The sequence below is a fragment of the Haliaeetus albicilla genome, chromosome 13 (genome assembly GCF_947461875.1).
Source record: "Haliaeetus albicilla chromosome 13, bHalAlb1.1, whole genome shotgun sequence".
Classification (NCBI taxonomy): Eukaryota; Metazoa; Chordata; class Aves; order Accipitriformes; family Accipitridae; genus Haliaeetus; species Haliaeetus albicilla.
In genome coordinates, this window is record NC_091495.1 from 5,653,452 (window position 1) to 5,672,168 (window position 18,717).

An 18,717-nucleotide genomic window follows, 5' to 3' on the forward strand; every position below is an offset into this window, starting at 1 on the left:
CTGAGGGAAGGCGGCCTGCGAAGGCAGATGGGGGCGACGGAGGGCACCGGCCTCGGGGCGGCGGCCGACAGGCACCTGGGAGAGGGGCCTTGACGGGCGGGGAAGGGCTGAGCGGTGCCGCCCGACCCCGCTCCCCGCCGACCGGCGCCGCGACGCTGCGAGCCCGGCTTTCCCCGACCCCCCGCCGTCGCGGCGGGCGCGGCTGTGAGGCGACCGGGGTCGGGGCGGAGCTTCGGCAGCGCTGATTGACGCGGGCGGGGGCGGAGCCGCGAAGGGGCGGAGCCACGCCGCCGAGCCGGAGCGTCGGGGCTGTGGAGGGGCGGGGGGAAGACACCGGGCACGGAGCCGCCGCCGCCGCTCCCCTGCGCCAGGTAACCGGGCGGGGGGGCCGCGCCGCGCCCCGCACTGCCCGGGGTAGGCCGGTGCGGGCTGCCGGCGGTTGGGGAGGGAGGTGGCGGCCGCCGCTCCGGGTCCGTGGCACCGTGTCTCTCGGGCCGCGGCGGGGCCCCGGGCGAGCCGCTCCGGCCCGGCGGCGCGGACAGGGGCAGCGCCGGCCCCGCTTGCCCCGCTGCGGCCCGGCGCCGCGACAAAGCACCGGCCTTCCCCCACCCCGTCCTCTCCTCCGTCAGCGTCTCCCAGCGCCGCCCAGCCTTCCTGCCCGGCCCTCCGCCTAGGGCCGGCACCGAGCACCCCCCTCCCCGCCGCGGCCGCAACTTCCTTCCCCGGCCCCGCACCGCCGCCGCCGGCTCCCCTCCCCGGCGGGGCGGTGGCAACTTTTCGGGCCGGTTCCTGGGGGGGGCGGGCTGGGTGGGAGCGAGGAGCCGTGCCGGGGCCGCGTCGCTTCCCCCCCCCCCCCCCCCCCACATACCCCACCGCACGGCTGAGGCGGGGGAGCGGGAGTGGTGGGCGGCGGGAGCCGCCCGGGGAGGTGGTGGTGGGGGCGGCGGCGGCGGCGGTGTTGGGTCCGGTCGGCCCCTCACGGCTGCGGCCCCGGGGCCTCCCGTCAGCTGTTTCCTCCTGTTTGTTGTCAAGTTGCCTGCGCTGCCGGCAGCGCCCGGCGGCGGCGCCGCCGCCGGGGGCCGAGCCGGCGGCGGTTGGCTGCGCGCGCCCCCGTGACGGCGCTCAGCTGGGGCCCGCCCCCGCGCGGGGCTTTGTGTGGAGCGGGGGGCAACGGCCGCGGCGCGGGCGGGCGCGCGCGGCCCCACCGCGCACGCGTGGGCTGGGGATCGCCCCCCCCACCCCCCCCCCCCACCCCCGCTCCCCACACACTTCACCGTGACGCTGGGCCCCAGCCGGTGGCAGCGGGGAGCCGCTCCGGGGTTGGCGTCGCCTCCGCCGGGGGCGGCTCGGGGCGCGACGCAGGCCGGCCTTACCGTCAAGGGTTACGCGGGGGTTAACCGCCCTGCGGCAAAGGCCGGCGCCGGTCCCGCCGCTCGCAGAGCGTGGGTCAGTCTCCCCGCCCCCCCCCACGCCGCCGCTTCTGGCCGCCCGCCCTGTCGTTCGCGCTGTGCCCGGTTAGGGCAGTAGCGGTGCCGCTTGACGCATCTCTCCTCTCCCTTCCCGGTTAGAAGGTGCTGCTTGTTCACCGCGCCTTGGAGACTTACTCATCGCCGAAGCAGCCCTGAGTAGAGCCCGTGTCCCTGCCCCACAGGTGACTCTCAGGGGAGGCCGGTTGTCAGAAATGGAGTGGTAGTTGTTACTTGCTGTTCCAGCAATGAGCCAGCTACGCCTGTCAGCTCTTAGGTTGGATTTTGCCTGTGAAAGTATGGATTCTCAGGGAACTGAAATATTTGGCAAGCGCTTTTTTTTTTTTTTTTTTTTTTTTTTTGCGCTGGAAAAGGCTCTAGTCAAAGCAAAAAGGAATGCAAAGACTGTCATCTGTCTGTTCGTTTGTTACTCTGTGTACAGACCTCAGCTGTACTGTGCAAACAGATACAGATTAGATTAATCCAGCGTGCTTATTTACGAATAAAGGCTGTGTTTTGGACTAATACAGTGATAGAATTTAATAAATTATTGTTCTTTATTTTCTTTAAACAGTAAACACGGTGTTAGGGTTAGATTGAAGGAGTAACAAAGCAAGTACACCAGTCTCGTGAGAGAGAAACAGGGCATGGCTCAGAGTGGTAGGTGTCGCAGAGTGGCTCTTGATGTCAACAACTAATGGCAGTAGATTAACCATTAGCCTAACTAATGTTTGTGACTGATGGCAGAAGGTGAGAGAACTTGCTCTGTCGTAAAGATTCCCAGCTGGTTCAGCTATATAGCCATATATATAACTATATAACAGTTATATATAATCCTTTTATGTATAGACTCATTCTGGATAGCTGAATTCAGGTAATGTTTGTGACAAACGAAATGTCCATTTTTAAGTGTTACTTTCTTTTTCTAATGTTAGTCTTTAGAAATATTATTTGGAGGCTTCTGTCATCTGTTACTTTCACTTCCGTAGTTGTGGAAGTACTTAACTTACAGAATGCAGATCTAATTGTTTATATATAGCTTTTAATAATAATGAGTGAGTTTCAGCTGTAGCTGCTAAGTGCGTGAGGACAAAAGAAATTGCACCTCAGAGCCCTGTAGAGAAGACAAGAACAGATGAGATTTGTTACTTATCATGTGACAGACTGAGAGTTGTACACATGCACACAAATATATATATGTATATATATTTAGCATTCCCTCTGCTGGTAGTCATCACAAGCTTGAAGTCTTGTTGTCCAAGTTAGGTCACTGGTTCATGTTTGTTTACTATCATTTGACCTATGTTGAAATCTTGAGTTGCTCAGCTCTTGCTGAAATACGTAATTTGCTTAAGCAAGTTTTAACTTAAAAATATCTTGTTAAATGTGTAGAGGAAATGCCTAAACACTGTTAATGTTTGGTAGCAAGGCTCTCTCTTTAATTTTGGAGCCTTTACCTATGTTTAGGAGTTTCCTAGTTAATATAAAATTTTCTTGGTGAGATGCACTAAGCATATTCGCACCCTTTCTGCCAGTTGGATGTAGTTTGTATGGAAGTTTAGGTGATCATTGTCTTTTCACCATTTCTTTAAAGCTTGTTTATTTGATTTTTTTTATGACTCGTGAAACGTGTCTACGGGTGAAGATTTGTATCACTTCAGCACTAAAATGAATGAAAACAAAATCTAAATTTAGCCTTCTGAATGCTGCAGAATGGATTAATAGGCAAAAGTTGTCTTATCTGCTTAATTAGTATAAGAATAAAGGTATTACAAAAGCAGGAAATACAGCTTTCTTAAAAACAGTTGGGGAATTATGAGAGGAAAAGGTGATCCTTTTCCTCTCTTAGGGAAGGGAAAGGGGAAAAAGAAAGGGGAAAAGAAACGAGACAGGAATAGTTGCTGCTTTTGAACTCTTGTAGTGGCAAAGAAAATTAATCTGAGTCTGATACCATTTGTAAACTAAGACTTTTATATGTTATCTAGCAAGAGTATTGTGAGGGTGTAAGTTACTGTATGTGGGATGCTGAGATATGGGGGCTGTATTAGAAACAAGCACCCAACTGTATGGCTCTGCTCTCTGTAAACTTGAAACAAACTATGCTGTATTAGTGTTTGCATGCACCAATATAACGTTATGTTGACATATTTAAATGCCAGTATTACAATGCGAAACTTTTGCCTTACCTAGAAAAAAAGCCAGTTTGCAATAGAAAATTATACTACTGTAACTTGCACAAATGCAGTTTCATCCTGCACGGCAGCCTGTTCTAGGCGGGTGCTGTGCACTGCATCTGGGCACAGCTTTCATTACTTTGCCAAAGCCTCTTCAGTCGTTTGACTGTATTAACTTCCTTGTACAGTTTGCTACAGTAGCTGGATGGTTCTAATGAGCATAGCATACTGTTGCAGTTCACTTTCTTACCTCACATTTGGCTATGTGTGGTGCTTTCTGGTAACGAATTCTGCATGTAGGCAGAGGCCAGAGGCTGGGCCCTGCTTACTTCAACAGTCACCGAAGTCAGTGGCAGACAGGTGAATCTCAGACCTCCTAAGAGACTGACCGCATGTGTATTTTCAGATGCACGCCTACTTGTGAACAGCAGAAACCTGGGAAGGTAAGGAGCAAGTTTTTTGGTTTTGGGTTTTTTTTATTTTGCTTACCCAGTGATTCTTTAATGTGTGGTCTTGTGTAGCTGTGCTAAGTATTCTTTTTCCTCTTTTGTCCATCTCTGAGATGAGAAAAGGAAGCTTAAGCCCGGTTCCTGAGATGTGAAGATGAAGTTTAAGTCTGGTTCTAGAGTAAGTACATCTTGAGAATGTTTTACTGTGCTTAGGGGAATGTACAGTCCTTTTTCAAGGGGGAGAGGGTGTTTGTTTGGCTCACCATACAAAGGAAGGTGTTTTCAGTCAATGAAATGGTGAAAGAGAGGCTGTCATAGGGCTTTTTTTATCCTTTAACTAGCAGCTGTTTTCTGTTGTAGATCTGAGATGCAGTAGATGGTGCTGAAGCAACACTGAGGCTCCTGAAATATCCACAGTCCAGTGCGTATATAGAAAGTGCCTGCTGGCTCTTCCAAATGTTGACGGTGCTGTGTCTTCAAGAGATGCACTCTGGGACAAGAGAACACTGACTGTTAGTTTTAAAAATGTTAATAAATAATTCTTTGTGTTACTTTTTTGTTCTTTATTGCTTGTGAATGTAGGCAGATGAGGTAGTGCAAATACCAACCAAGTAGTGCTTCGGGTGGTTTCAGCTCTGTGTGCAGATAGTGGTCACATTTAAGCTGTTGAATGTCAGCTCTTTGACAGCTGTTGCTTGGTGTTGCCAAAATCAACACTGAAAGACAGGTGGATGTTTGGGAGGATACTGCTCTAGAAATACATATTATAGCACACAGCCACAGTGCTTGTGTTTCCTGTCTGTCCATGCACTCACTGGGAGAAGCATGCAGGCAGGAAATTTTTCACAGTACAACTCAGAAGTTGTATCAAGGTTTGAACTGTCAAAATAACGGACTGTCACAGCAAGCCTTACTAGCTAGGTAATACGAGATATCACTGATTGTTCTGCTAAAGGTCCTCAAGAATTCAGGTTGATAGTGCTGGTCAGGGTGCCAGTTAATGACACAGTGGCATCATCTCAGTTTGTAGAAGTACCTGTCTCTCTGAACTGTGTAGATTTGACCAGTGGTAGATACTTTATATCCCTTTAGTGAAAGTAAATATGCCTGCCTTTTTTACACTGGAGCCATTAATTTAATATTACAACTTGTGTTTGGTAATTTGCATGAGGACAGGGTCACTAGGACTTCATCACTGACACATACCCAACAAAGAATGCGTAGCTGACTTTAAAGATTAAATCATGGGCCAAAAAAATCTCTGTTCTTTCCTCAGCATTTGGTCTGTGAATAACCAAGATTCCTGTCCACCGCTTCTGAAAATTCTGCTAGTAGCATGATGGAATTGGTGTGATGTGGTAGTGTCACTTTCTGGGGTTGTGAATAGGAATAGGGAACCTGACTGGCTCTCTGAACCAATGGAAGTTATTTTCACTGTTTTTAAGTGTAGAGAGTGGATGAATGGGTAAGTGCACTTCTAGCATTTTCCTCCCCCTAATTGGAGGATCTTATGCTTTAGAAATGCTTTTATGCTTCACAATTCTTTGGCTTCTCTTCATTTCAGAGAGCCCTCCCACTGCCTATAAAAGCTGCCTATAAGTGGCTTTTTTCAGATCATTTATGTATGTGTGAACATAAATAGACGCCCACACCTTTTACATGGAAAGTGAAAACTATAGGAAAAAAATTACGCAGTTATTTTGGGTGACTTTGTACACACCACTTCTGTATGTGAGGGTTATGAGCCTGAGAGCAAAGGAAAATTGCTTTTCCATATTCTGTTGTGCTTCTGTTTTTTCCAGTGTACAATAAGTATACCCTACAGGATTCAGGATCCTTACATAAGGAGAGAACAGTCTTTATCCACAGCAAGTACCTTCTGAATTGGTCTTAGAAGTGAATACTCTGTTTTTAGCTTGGGGAAAAAGAACAGAGAGGGGAGAGTGTGAAATGATTTCAAGTTGAAATTAACTTCTCTACCTTATATGAGAGGAAAAAGCGAAAGTTCCTTGTTAGCTTATTTAGAAAATTCATGGTCAAATGCAGCATTTAAAGGCTGCCTTCCTAGCAGTCATTTTGTAACTTTTTTCCTACTTTTTACTACTGTGAGCAGTAATACAAAGACTAATGTAAGGTGACTAGTTTTATAACACTTCAGCTGGACCCTTACAAATTCATTGAAATCCTGTAGGAATCAAAACTGAGAGCTAATGATAGTTGTAGGCTGCTATCTCTTTTGCCTGAAATCTGCCAGGGGGCAGTTAAGTGTAGAGATTATTTTAAACATTGGACATTCTAGTAGGATTACATTATTTTAGCAGCTTCTTAAAAAAACATACTCGAAATCTAGACTGTTTTGACTTTTACAATGCAGATTGTAGAATTTAATTTTCTAAGCTTTTAAATGTGTATTTATTTATTTCAAGAATACATGTTTTCTTACGCACTGTATTCTGAAGAAAATTATTCTGGTACCAGTTGGTTTATTAGATTCTGCTGTAACTTTAGTCTGAATTCTCACAGCCTTGTGCTACCATCAAATGAATCTTGCTTTGTCTTTCTCTTGGGACCCAAGTCTTATTGGAAGTTTCTTTCTCATTTAGATACTTGATGAGGTTACTTTCAGCTTTTTTGGGTGATATGAAGAATTGAAGATTTTAGGCCTTATATTACTAGGCAGGTTTTTCAGCCTTATGTCTTTGAACATATTTATTTATGTATTTATTTTAATGTTTAATATTTTCAGGACTCACAACTTCAGTCCATGCATAATGCCATATCCAGAAGTAATACATTTGTATGTTGCTTTGACTTCAAACTTGCTTGTAAGAATTACACTTGCGCTCTCTTCTGAAGTATTTAAATTTTGGTTTCAGTGACTCTAGGTTACCGCTTTTCTGGGTGCAGTAACATGAATTATGTTTCTAGATAGGTGATGTATTTGCATTTTAAGTGTTCAGATGCGTATTTTCAAAATGACATCCTTTGTAAGGTTAGTCTGTTAAATGGATCTGTTCTTGTCACTTACTAATCTTAGTGTTCATGTTGCTCTTGGTAGAAGAGAGGGATGTTTTTGGATTTGTTTCATGTTAGCTTCTAAAAATACTGACAGGGTGAGCATTGTGTTTACCCTGAAAGAAATACCCCTTTGGATGTTGATTCCATCCAATATTTACATTTACATTTACAATAACTTATGATGGGTTAATTGTTTTTAATCCACAATACAATCAACACAAAAATAACATTATCCAAAATTAGTAAGGATGGCACATGGAGATAGGCCAAGTGCCTTATGGGCATATCTGTCACAATTGCCTTTATTGCTTGTATTTGTGGTTTCTTCTGGTTGGAGACTTTGACTGATAGTTGTTTATTCATGCTTATTGTCTGTTGATTTTCCTTCATGCTGTCACTATTCACATTTTAATTTTTCTTTTGCCCTCGCTTGCTAGGAAAGATAAAGGCATATTAGAAAGGTATAATGCTTAGAGAAACTGAAGGAAAACGCTTACTGTATTTTGACTGGAGTCACAAGGAGTCATACCCCGACATTCAGCTAAGTCTCTGAAATATTTTTATCAAAATCAAGACCTGTTTTATTTATCCTTCCAAGAAGAGAAATGGGTATTATATCACCTTTAAAGGAAAAGAGTCATTCCATTGCTTTGAATTTTTATGTATCCTTCAGATGGGATACAGAAGACTAATAGTGATGTGAAAAATCTGAATGTAAGGAACTTGTGTTAAAATCACTCTGTTCAATACTAGGAACCCTTTTTATTGCCACACATTGTAAGAAGACAATATGGTGAAATAAAGCAATTGGAAAAAAAATCAGGATGTCAGTGACTTATGATTTTTACATGTAAAAATGATATTTTAAATTTTGTGTGTGCAGGTGCATGTTTTAGTCCATTTGCTTTGTGCATGTCAGAGTAACCTTTAAGAAACTGATTCCCTAAAACTGGAAATGGGTTTAATTTAGGTATTTGCGCTTCTTAAAGCCATTTGACATAGAATATTCAGCTTGATGAGCACAAAATTTGATTAATTTCTCTATGAACGGCACACTGTCTCCTGTTCTGAGAAGTAAAACCCACACAACTTTAATATTACTGTGTGTGTCAGTTTTACTTTGCATTGCTGTGCATGACAAAAGCAGAGACAACGCTCTTTTTCTGATTCCACATATGAAGCATAAATGGAGGTATATTTAACTTGTTTAACTATAGATGTTTAGTCATAAAACTTCTGCAGTTGGAATGGAAATAACATAATTTAGTTCCTTTGTCATGTTATCTCATCCTTCGTGATTTAAGTTTTCAGCTGTCTGGTATGTTCTGTGCCTACCTGCTAGTTAACTTTTTATGTTAGTTGGTATAAAGTTGGTGAGATACTTTAATTTTCCCAAGCAGTGAAGAGGTTTATTTATCAGGTACTACAGATCTGCTGCTATAAACTTTCTAAGCTCTCTTTTTCTGCTCATTGGAGTTGCTCAGGTGTTTTAGTGATGATGCTTTGGAAATAGCTTGGGTAAATGAGACAGTATTTTGTATTTAGATTAGACAGCTTTAAATGTTTGTATATAAAACTGTCTGGTGTAAAGACTGGGTGGATTGTTTATTGTATACATATGTATATGAAACCAATAAGTAAGTGTCAAGTCAAATACAGTAGCCCAGTCTGCTATACTGGAAGACTAAAGCATCCTGGATGGTGGTGTTGTGTTGTGTGCATGTCATCAATTGTGCAAAGCTGAGGGGAAGTGACAAAATACATATATATTTTAAAAAAGGGGGGGTGACTTGGGAAAATTAAACTATAATTGTCTTGGTGACTCAGTGTACTTCTCAGTGCTTCATTTCCCAATGCTGACTAAGATGAGCAAGTCGTCGGGAATGGAATTTCAGTATTGTATTAAAGACGAAAAGAAAATAGGGAAGAAATGGAAGCTTTTGAGTTTAAGAACTATAGGGTCCAGTAGTGGTCTGCAAATGTCTGAACTATATTCTGAAGGTTTCAGATCATGTTTTGCTCATTTACTGTAATTAGTTCGTATCTAGGTGTGTTATCTTATTGGTAAGATGGTCACTTTTGGAAAGAACTTGTCTTGAAAAAGGATGAACACAGTCTATAAGTTCAGTAATTCATCTATGAAAGAAAGAACCTCTGTAATCATTAGCTGAACTTTTTTGCAGAATATTCTGCCATATATATGGGGTGGTTTGAGGTTTTGGGGTTTTTTTTGCTGTAATGCTTTTTTTTTTTACGTGATCTTTCCTTTTGCTTTCAGGCCTTGAGTATAAACTTACATAAGTTCTAAAAATGGGAAGAATTTTTCTGGATCATATTGGTGGCACTCGCCTGTTCTCCTGTGCAAACTGCGACACGATTCTGACCAATCGTTCTGAGCTCATCTCCACTCGTTTTACAGGGGCCACGGGAAGAGCCTTTCTTTTTAACAAGGTTAGTAAGAAGCTGAGGGGGAGCTACTATTTGCTTTTGAAAAATGAGTTTGTGGGATATGAATCTATCATCAAAACTAAAAAACTTCTTGGCTAAAGTGTTGTGTGATTACTATTTTAATTTTTTAATTCTTATTTTTTTCTATTCGGCGGTTTTTGAAGTCAAATTAGGCATTTACTATTGATAGCAAGCTATCTAAATTAGTTTATGTGCAATTCTAAAAGACTATAAAGAGGATTGTGTCTGTAGAGACATCATGCCAAAATGCGTGGACTTTTAACTTTGGGGACTTCTGTAATATGAACCTCAAATTCACTGTGAGAGTATCTTTTGTCTATCAAAGAGTTTCAAAGGCATTTGCACTTCTACTCAGTTTAAAAAAAAAGTCTAGACAGTATTCTGTTTAATTTCTAAAACACATCTAAGCTAAGAGTAGTTTGGCAACTTTAGGTGACTTTAATCTTTTACAGGCAATAATCTAGTTTAGTTCAATATTTTTTTAATTTATCAAATTTGATTTAATTCAACAAATTGAAGTATGAAAGTAAACTCTGAGTGAATTGTAGCATTATTTATTAACCCTTCCATATAGACTTGTCCATTAGACTCATTGAAAAAATAGTGATCATGCTTTGCTTTCTCACAGTGTTCCTAGTCATGTAATCATTGGTGTATTTTGGTTTGGTTTTTTTCTTGAAAGCCATTTGGCCGTTGTCAGAGTTGGTAGAGGCATCAGTGATGTCTTCGCTTAACTATGCTTGGCCTTGAGATTTCTGATGTGCTGAATCCTGTCAGTAATATTTATACGTAAGTGTTAGGCTGCATAGCTACAAAAGAGCTGTGCATCTGATTTCTTTCTCGCCCAATAAGCAGTGGATCCTGGGGTTCAAATTTTTCTTGTGTTACATAGTGAGATTTATTCACAGAAGTTTGATTTTTACATTTCTGCAGTCAGAAGCCTTACAGCTGAAGGAGAGAGAGCAAGCACAGTCAGGTGGAAAGTTGAGAAAGCAGTGCAGCACCATCTTTTAGAACCCCACCACATATTGGCAGTTTGGATATAGTTCTGACATCAACTTTTCAATGAATTATACCTGGTTCTATGGTGTTGCTGCCTAAACAAGTTAAAAGTATATTTTAAACTGCCAAGATAGCACATAAAAAAAAAAGGCGAATGTTTAATGCCTGCATTGTCAGCCACTAAGTCTTTCTTTTTCTTAGATGATTGTTTCAAAAGCACCCCAAGATTTTTAAAGAAGTACCTCTTTTAATATTTTGGTTCTGATTTCTGGGACTAAGTGAGCACATCAGTTGCTAGAAGTAGGTTACATACATTACAAGGGTATTAATATCAATTAGTTTACAAGCTATTCACCAGGAATTTCTCACCCAAAGTTGAACACAGTACTCTGCACTCTCATAGATCTTGTGATAGTATTTCATGTCTCTCAGTTAAACAGTGAGGAATGTACATCCCCGTGAAGCACATCTTTGAAGTGTAACCTTCTCAAGCAGGAGATTTTCAATAGCTGTTGACTTACTACACTGCAGTTTTCAGTTCACATGCAGTGCCACAGGCTCTTTTAAAATGTTGATAGTCATGCACCTTATTACCAAGCTTTGCTCTAGGTGGACTAATCCTTTCTATTCCTTATCCTCTGTATATTTGTCTCAGGTGGTAAATCTGCAATACAGTGAAGTTCAGGATCGGGTCATGCTCACTGGCCGCCACATGGTTCGAGATGTGAGCTGCAAGAACTGCAACAGCAAACTGGGTTGGATCTATGAATTTGCCACTGAAGACAGCCAGCGCTACAAGGAAGGTCGTGTTATCCTGGAAAGAGCATTGGTCCGAGAGAGCGAAGGATTTGAGGAGCATGTTCCATCCGACAATTCCTGAAGAGGCTTGGGTCTCTTCTCAGGTTCTCTTCAATTGAAACTCAAAAATAATAAAATCAACAAAAAAATCTGCTTACATACACTGTCACCTTAGCATCAGAGTCGGATTCATGGACTACAGACTGGGAAAGATTGTGAGAGTATTTCAGATGGAACCTTCCTTTCTTTATTCCTTTTATATTTGACTTTCCCTCCAGCAGCTGTTTGTAGAAAGAATGTTGTGCAGATGCTGTAACTTTTTCTCTCTTGCATTTACATCTGTTAGATTTGAGTTTGTATCTACAGATACAATGGGCTAAAAGGAAAATATTTGGGGGATTTGTCTTTTGTTAGAGAGAAATTCAATGAGTTTTTTTAGTTTGCACAAACTGATGTCAGCATAAAGTTATTTTAAAACTACAGATGTTTTTTAAAAAGCATATTCCAATTTTTGGCTTAAGTTTTTAGTTAGTTTTTTTTTTTTACCCAGTCTTTTCACCTGATTTGCTAGCTAAAGTAAAGAGATCCGAATTTGTGCCGAGTGCTAAAGGTTCAGTGTTGGTACAGCTTGGGCTGGCCCTTGTGCCATATTCTTGTTGAGGTTGATTGGTAGCACAGAGCCCATTATTTCTTGTCATTCTTGACCCAAAGATGTCACCATTCCTTGTTTATTTGTGAAGTCCCATTCACCATGTAAACTGGTGTTGATTGGAAACTATTCTTGAAATAGGGCAAAACTGCTTGGCTTTTTATAACTTTAACTGATGTAACTTATAAGCATAGTAATAATATAAAATAATAGTTGTCTGTTTAGTCTTGCGTTGCTTACAAATCAAGCTGTGTTTGTAATGATAGGGATCCACTGAGAAACTACTGTTTCAGTAGTAATTTTTTTTCGTTTCTCTAATCTCATTAAGTAGACAGGGAAATGCAAATCTTAATTCTTCTTCAAGTAGCTTTCTTTAAAGCCAGAACTTCCTATGTTAAACACAGCTGCTGTGTAAAAGGAGAAGATTGCCAGGATATTTGTTCATGCCTAGAGTTATGCAATCTGCATCTCTTGAAAAGATAAACAGCTTGTTTTCAAATGCTGCTTCTGGTGTTGAAACCTTTCTTTCAACTTTGTTGAACCTTTTCATTGTGATGTTACATTTTTATCTTTCTGGGCAGCAGTACATGTCAGCCTAGTAGTAACTAGTGACTTGGATTCCTGCTTTATTCTTGTAGAGGTCAGCTCTGTTCAAAACAGTGATCTTGCTTGCCTTTTTTAGCTCTTCATTAACTTAACTCAAGGGTGCCCAAACACTTTCATTGTGTCTTAAGCCATAAGTTAAGATCTCAAGGGCTGAAATTTATTTGAATGTTAGATATGTATGGTTCTTTATCAAAGATACAAGTTTGGGTTTTTTTCTTATTGGATAAATTGTTGTCAATGTGAAATACATTACCCATAGATGTACGAGAGCGGAAAAAAATCCCACCCAACCAAACAGATTTGGGCTCTGACCTTTCAGAAGAAGTTTTCTTCATTAGCCACAGCTCCATATCTGAAACTAAATTGTGGAGGGTGACTATGCAGAGTATTTTTCTTAATTTTTTCAGTTGCCAAGTGGCAATTTGGACACCCCTGACTTGAATCTACTGCCTATTTCATGTAAAAGTAGCTTTATTATAGAATTGTCACATAGAAAGAAAACAGAGTAGATCACATACCAGAGCTGTGCTTGAATCAAGCTGCTTAAACAATAGTGTACTTGTGCCTCAAATGAATCGGTTTTTGCACTGAGTACAGTAGTACCCCATTATCTTGTACTTCTGTCCTTCACAGACCCTAAAAGCCCCATTAGCATGGTTCTCTGCAGTACTTTTCTTGTACTTCTGACATTACAGTACAATAAAGTATGTTTTGTCCTGAATTGATATTTGGCGTTCTTTTTGAGTCATTTTCATGGAGTCTGTCAACTGAATGACGTAACCTGTCTTCCATTCCCTACATTGAGTAAATCATCGAGTTTCTACAGCAGAGTGACAAGCTGTTGATGAGCATCTCACTCTGAATAGGTGACAAAGGAGTGTACTGTTGATTTTGGAAGGTGCTAAGTAAAACTTCATGCATACCATTTGGACACTTGAAAGCCTTCAATTTACTCCTGTTAAAGAGAAAATAAAACTAGGAAATTGCTCACTTAATGGAATTCAGGGTGTCAAACGTCTTTCCCTATCTTTGAAAAGACAGCAAGCTAAGCAAAACTCCAGCTTCTGCAAGAAACGTGAAGTTTTAGCTTCTGAAATGGCTTAGGAATTGGGAATTTGTGTATCTGGAATTCTGTGACCTTTTTTCTTTGTGTGCAAATGTTAGGGAGAAGCTGCCTGCTAGCAGCTGGTCAACTTCATAAGCTGTAGCTGAGGAACTGAGGTGAGAGGATCATTATATTGGTGTAATGGAACCTGAGGGGCTTATTCTAACTTAGATTAAGACCTCTTCATTTTGGTAAATATTAGACTGTGAGATATTAAAGATTACTTTCCCCAAAGTCTATGATTTGAAAAACACTGTTGAGGTAAATTCATTAAAAGCCTATGAGACTTAAGCAAGTCCACTGCAGCTTTAAAACAGTAGACTTTGGATTGCTCTTTTAGCCTACATGCTGTTCCCTTCCATATCACCTTGGTGGCTCTGTGGGAGAGTTTAGCCTCATAAATTTTGACTGCTCCTCTTTGAGACGCTTTGTGTGTGAATACAGATAACTTTATCTGTAGGGAACAAGCCGGTTGGTTACAGTACAGCTAGCAACAAAGAAGACATTGCTGTTTGGCATTAAATGTTATTTTGTAGTAGTGCAGTAGCCTTGGATTCCCGAACAAGGCATGGCTGGCACAGCAAAATGTGCCACTACAGTGAATTTGTGCCTGCCATGTGACTGTGTGCCTATGCGGTCTTAGGCAAAGAAGGTAGCAAGGAAATTGCAGTGCACAACAGACTCCACTGTGTGTTTATGGAGACCTCACAATTTGTGCTCTTAGGCTGAAGCTGAGGCTGCAGCTTGTGCTAGCAGCGGTGCTATGACTTTCGCCTAATGTTAGCTATAACAGGGTTTACATTACGTGTGCTGTGATCTCATTCTGTAGTTGCCGTGTAGGTGTACCCAAAGTGGAAGTACTTCATTAAGGCTGTTGACTACCATTTCAGCAAAACACAGCTTTGGGAAGATGAAGAGATTGGATGGTGTGTTTGTGGATTGAAAAAGCATTTTAATTATGCTTTCTATGGATGTTAAAAAGAACTTTTGAAATGGCATATGTAACTTGTGGCTCTGTTAGAAAAGGTAGCATTACAGTGGGCTCTGGGGCTGGCTATGACACAGGCTTATTCTTACAGGGCAAGCTTGTCTCTACAGGTTTCTGCCAGAGCCGTATGAAATAAAGTCCGCAGATCATCAATGGATTAAGAAGTAAGAAACCAGTGAAGCTGCAGTTCGGGACACAATTGCCAGGTATAAGGAGGAGGTGGCTGGGAAGGTTATGGCATTGGCGTGGGAAAAGGCTAGTTGGTTAATCAACCCTATTTTAGAAGAGAAACCTAAGCTGTGATGTTGCAGTACCACTCTGCAAAAGCCAGAAATAGTGTGTTGTATTTCCTTCTTGGGTCTGCCTTCACTTCTTTAACAAAAAATAATAAATAAACAAAAAATCCAGTGAAGCTTGGTTTCCTGTGAATCTTGAGGGCTTTGCAGACTCCCTGATGCCTGACAGGGACAAAATGCTTCAGACTTTGTAGTTTGCTTTGGGCACTGATTAGGATCACTCTCCAATCCGGGCGTTGTTTTTGCAGGACTTGAAAGACCTAAGCAATTTTGAGACCCCTCTCTTCATAAGCTGGAGTTAAAATTGCCCAATAACTTCAAAAGATCACTTTGAGTGGTGAGGAGGGGTATGACCTGATTGATGATGTCACTGTGTAAGCCTTTTTCTTCTTTCAGGAAATCTGACATATGGCCAAAGAAAATGAGCTCCTGCCTGTCTCATCAACTACTACATGGCAAAGACATTCAACAGCTTCTGATGAGCCTAATTTTGGCAGCGTGGAGCTGTTCCTGGTCTCATAGTTACTTCCTTCACCACCTTTCTCTGGTGTAAGGCTTTCTGGTACGTGTAGGAAATTGCAAAGGGAGAAATCTCACATTTGCCTTCCAGCCTTTTGTTTGTTTACTAATAGGGTTGTTCTTACCTGAATGGATTTCTGTGACACTAGTAAAACTGCTGGCAGTCTAATGCCAGCCTGTCGCTAGGCAAGGGCCCTTCTGGCAGGGTATTAGTGACATTATCATCTCTCATCCTCAAGCTTGGCAGAGGTTGTTTGGGAATGATACTTGACTGAACATCCTGCTCTGGGTAGAGGTGCTGTGAAGGAAGACCTCATTCACCCTGTTCACAGGACACTTCCATTCCATTGCTATGCTACGTCTCTTTCCATCTGATGTTACTGTATGTGTGATCTGCTTTAGTTTGCATTGCAGCTCCTCCTTTTAAAAAGGAGGTGACTGTGCAACAGCAGTCTGTGCCTTTTAAATGTGGCATTTCTCTCTCAAGGACCTGAAATTCCTAGTTTGGTACAGGCTGCTCTGCTGCTCAATTGGAAGGGGCGGCTGTGTTCCTGTTTGACTTGTTACTGCAAAAATAAACCCTGGCACTTGAGAAACCCAGATAAAAGAGGAAGGAAAATATTTGTGTGTGAGGTGGGATTCAAGTCTTGACTAAACCAGACAAATTCATTCAGAAGCAGCAGGGGTGGGAGAAATTCTAGAGGTAAGCTTGCACCTTTTCTTTATGACTTGTGTGGGTTCAGGGAAAGTGGAAATCACTTGGGCATTGTGGAGGATCTAAGGTCCCCTGATAAACAGAGGAAGAGACTGAATGTGAGCGCTTCTGTTTCTTTTGAGAAACCTTATTGAATGTCCTCACTGTAGGACACTGATAATGGGAAGTACAGAACCACAGCTAAGTTTCTGGCCTCTTTGTGTTTGGGTGAAGGCAGCTGGAAAGTATTTGTCCTTCAAAGTAGGCTCTGTTTTTGTTCTCATTATCTGAAGCATTTAACACTATCAGAAACTTGCATTTCTTATAGAAGTAAAAAGAGGAGAAGGAACAAAAAGCTATGGCATTAATTTACAATTCCTAATTGTCTGACAGGGGCAGGTAGGAGGGAGAAGGGTGTCCAGAAACTTACATTTTGACTCTGCCCATGAGAGAGATGTGTGCTTACCTGACGTCAGGATCCAGTGCTGTTTCTCTCTAGGACTCAGGGATGTGGAATTTTGCTTTGTCCTTTTGGAAGCATTTGATTTGACTGTTGTAAACATTTACGAGTGTTTGAAACAGTAAGTTTACTGAATTACAACAGACTGCATGCCATAGTTGTTTGCAGACTAATGGCAGATGTTGCAATAGATGCAGTTGGTGAAATGGGGAGACCGCTTTCCTACTAGGGGAACACAAAGCAGAATGGCTGGCTCATACAAGGGTGCTTAGCCAAAAAACTGCCTGGTGACTTTCACCTGTCCTTGCAGACTGACTGAGTAAAACAATCCCCTGTCCTTGGAAGAGTTTGAAGACTATTATTCTGAGCACAGCTACGTGGTGAGTACAGAAGGAAGAAGAGGACGTTTGTTACTTTTCAGGGGTAGATCTTTGCTCACACGCACCGTCAAGAAGGTGGGATGCTCTGAGGGAGGTGGTGGCAGCTCAGGTGCATCCCCCAGACAGGGTGCAGAAACAGCCTCTGTGGCTATGTTGCTGCTGGTATTTGGCCAGCAGATCTTTCTCCCCGTCCTACCCATTTTTATTAGGTTTGGTCTGGTCTTGAAATCCATGTGCAGGTATGCTTTAGTCCACACAGTGCAGCTGCCCATTCCCTTAACTAGAGCAAGTTGCTTAGGCTTCCTTAAGGCAATCTTTCTGCTTTAGGGATTAGGGGGAAAGAAAAACCTACCTTAGCTCAGTCAGCACTCACAGATGTATGTGGCGAAATGTATGCAAAAAAAAAAAAAAAGCCACAACTGCATGAATCTGTAGTGATTGCTGCACCTTCTCTACAGAATTAGCACAGTTTAAGGATTTGGGGAAATGCCTGCTTTTGGCAATATTAGAGGGTCACTTCTAGTATCACTGTACCAGCACGATGGATTAGTCATTGAAGCTCAGAAGGGATCGATGGACTGTCTATTCCATGTCTCCCTGCTGAGGAGGGATTAGCTTAGTGATGTACTCAATAAGCCTCCATTCTTGGGATGAAGTTTCTCAGCGTGATTTCTTATTGTAGCTGAAAGTACATTAGAAAGATACGATTTAGGTCACAGAAATAGAACACTTAAAAAATGCCAGATTTCTGATGGATTGGGTAGCACATGGTTATCCTGTCCCTGCATACGTGTGGCCTGGGGCTGAAAGTGGTATGTGATCACAAGAGTAAGGATGGGATAAGAGTAAGGGTGATGCATCATCACCCTTTTGTAGATATGCATTGAACTTGTACTTAAAACCTCCGTTCCACCATTCCTAACCCTGGACTGTTTTACTTTTTAATAATTTTGTTTCTAAAGGTGATTTGGATATGAACTTTCTAATGTGCATTTAAGTGGCAAAAGTAAAAGAAACTCAGATTAAACATTTGTAATTGCTGGATTCTTCATGACTGGGATTTGAACTGGGAACCCCATTATGGTGCAGTAACCATTACTACTTAAGCTCCAAGGCTGACCGCTACTTAACCAGCAGCTGGAGGAAGCTTTTCATCAAAGAAGGCTGAGCAGATGTCAGATCTAGGCTTTAGAGGTTTTCTTTTGATGTAAGGTCTCAGCATGGGATAGGGAACTTTTTTTCAGTTTGTATGCTGGTTCAGGTTAGGTTGGGGGGCACTGGGGTTTTGTTTTGGTTTTATTTGGTGTGTCGTCCCCCCCCTTGATGCCTGGAGTTGGTGAATTTTCTGCCCATATAGGACTTTGGAGGAAGAGATGGGAAGATGAAAATTATTCTGTATTTCCTACCCAGACTGCTTAACTGACTCTGTTGCTTCCAGCCTCCTGAGTTGGGAAGATTCCTGCTCCATGCATGTTCCCTGTCAAGGAGAGAAATGCCCCATGATTCAAGCGCCACATTTCTGGGAAAGGAAGGAGCAGTTGGAGGTAGCTTACTGTCTTTTTCACCCCGCTTCATTTGCTCTATCAAGCTGCAGGTAAGCTCAGGGCTTCTGGAAACTTTGGCTACCTGTCAAAACAAACCTGA

At 42.4% G+C, this 18,717-nt stretch overlaps 1 protein-coding gene across 13 annotated transcripts; it reads left to right on the forward strand.

Annotated features, from left to right (window-relative positions):
- Positions 1 to 267: 267 nt before the first annotated feature.
- YPEL5 (yippee like 5) lies at positions 268 to 13,356 on the forward strand. 13 transcript variants are annotated; one of them, XM_069799971.1, is made up of 7 exons: positions 274 to 371; positions 4,047 to 4,083; positions 4,203 to 4,267; positions 4,450 to 4,601; positions 7,545 to 9,155; positions 9,386 to 9,558; positions 11,234 to 13,356. In XM_069799971.1, the coding sequence occupies exons 6-7, from the start codon at positions 9,418 to 9,420 to the stop codon at positions 11,456 to 11,458; spliced, it is 366 nt and encodes a 121-aa protein (XP_069656072.1). In that variant the 5' UTR covers positions 274 to 371; positions 4,047 to 4,083; positions 4,203 to 4,267; positions 4,450 to 4,601; positions 7,545 to 9,155; positions 9,386 to 9,417; the 3' UTR covers positions 11,459 to 13,356. The 13 variants fall into 13 exon arrangements, 12 of the variants coding, with proteins under 12 accessions (XP_069656078.1, XP_069656072.1, XP_069656068.1 ...); XM_069799968.1 differs by lacking the exon at positions 7,545 to 9,155 and adding an exon at positions 1,569 to 1,651 and having other exon boundaries at positions 295 to 371; positions 3,941 to 4,083; XM_069799972.1 differs by lacking the exon at positions 7,545 to 9,155 and adding an exon at positions 1,569 to 1,651 and having other exon boundaries at positions 295 to 371.
- The last annotated feature ends 5,361 nt before the right edge of the window (positions 13,357 to 18,717 follow it).

Coding starts and splice junctions, on each gene's coding strand:
- YPEL5 (XM_069799977.1), top strand. CDS start 9,418: ATGGGAAGAATTTTTCTGGATCATATTGGTGGCACTCGCCTGTTCTCC. Junction 9,559..11,233: donor GAGCCTTTCTTTTTAACAAG/GTTAGTAAGAAG, acceptor TATTTGTCTCAG/GTGGTAAATCTGCAATACAG.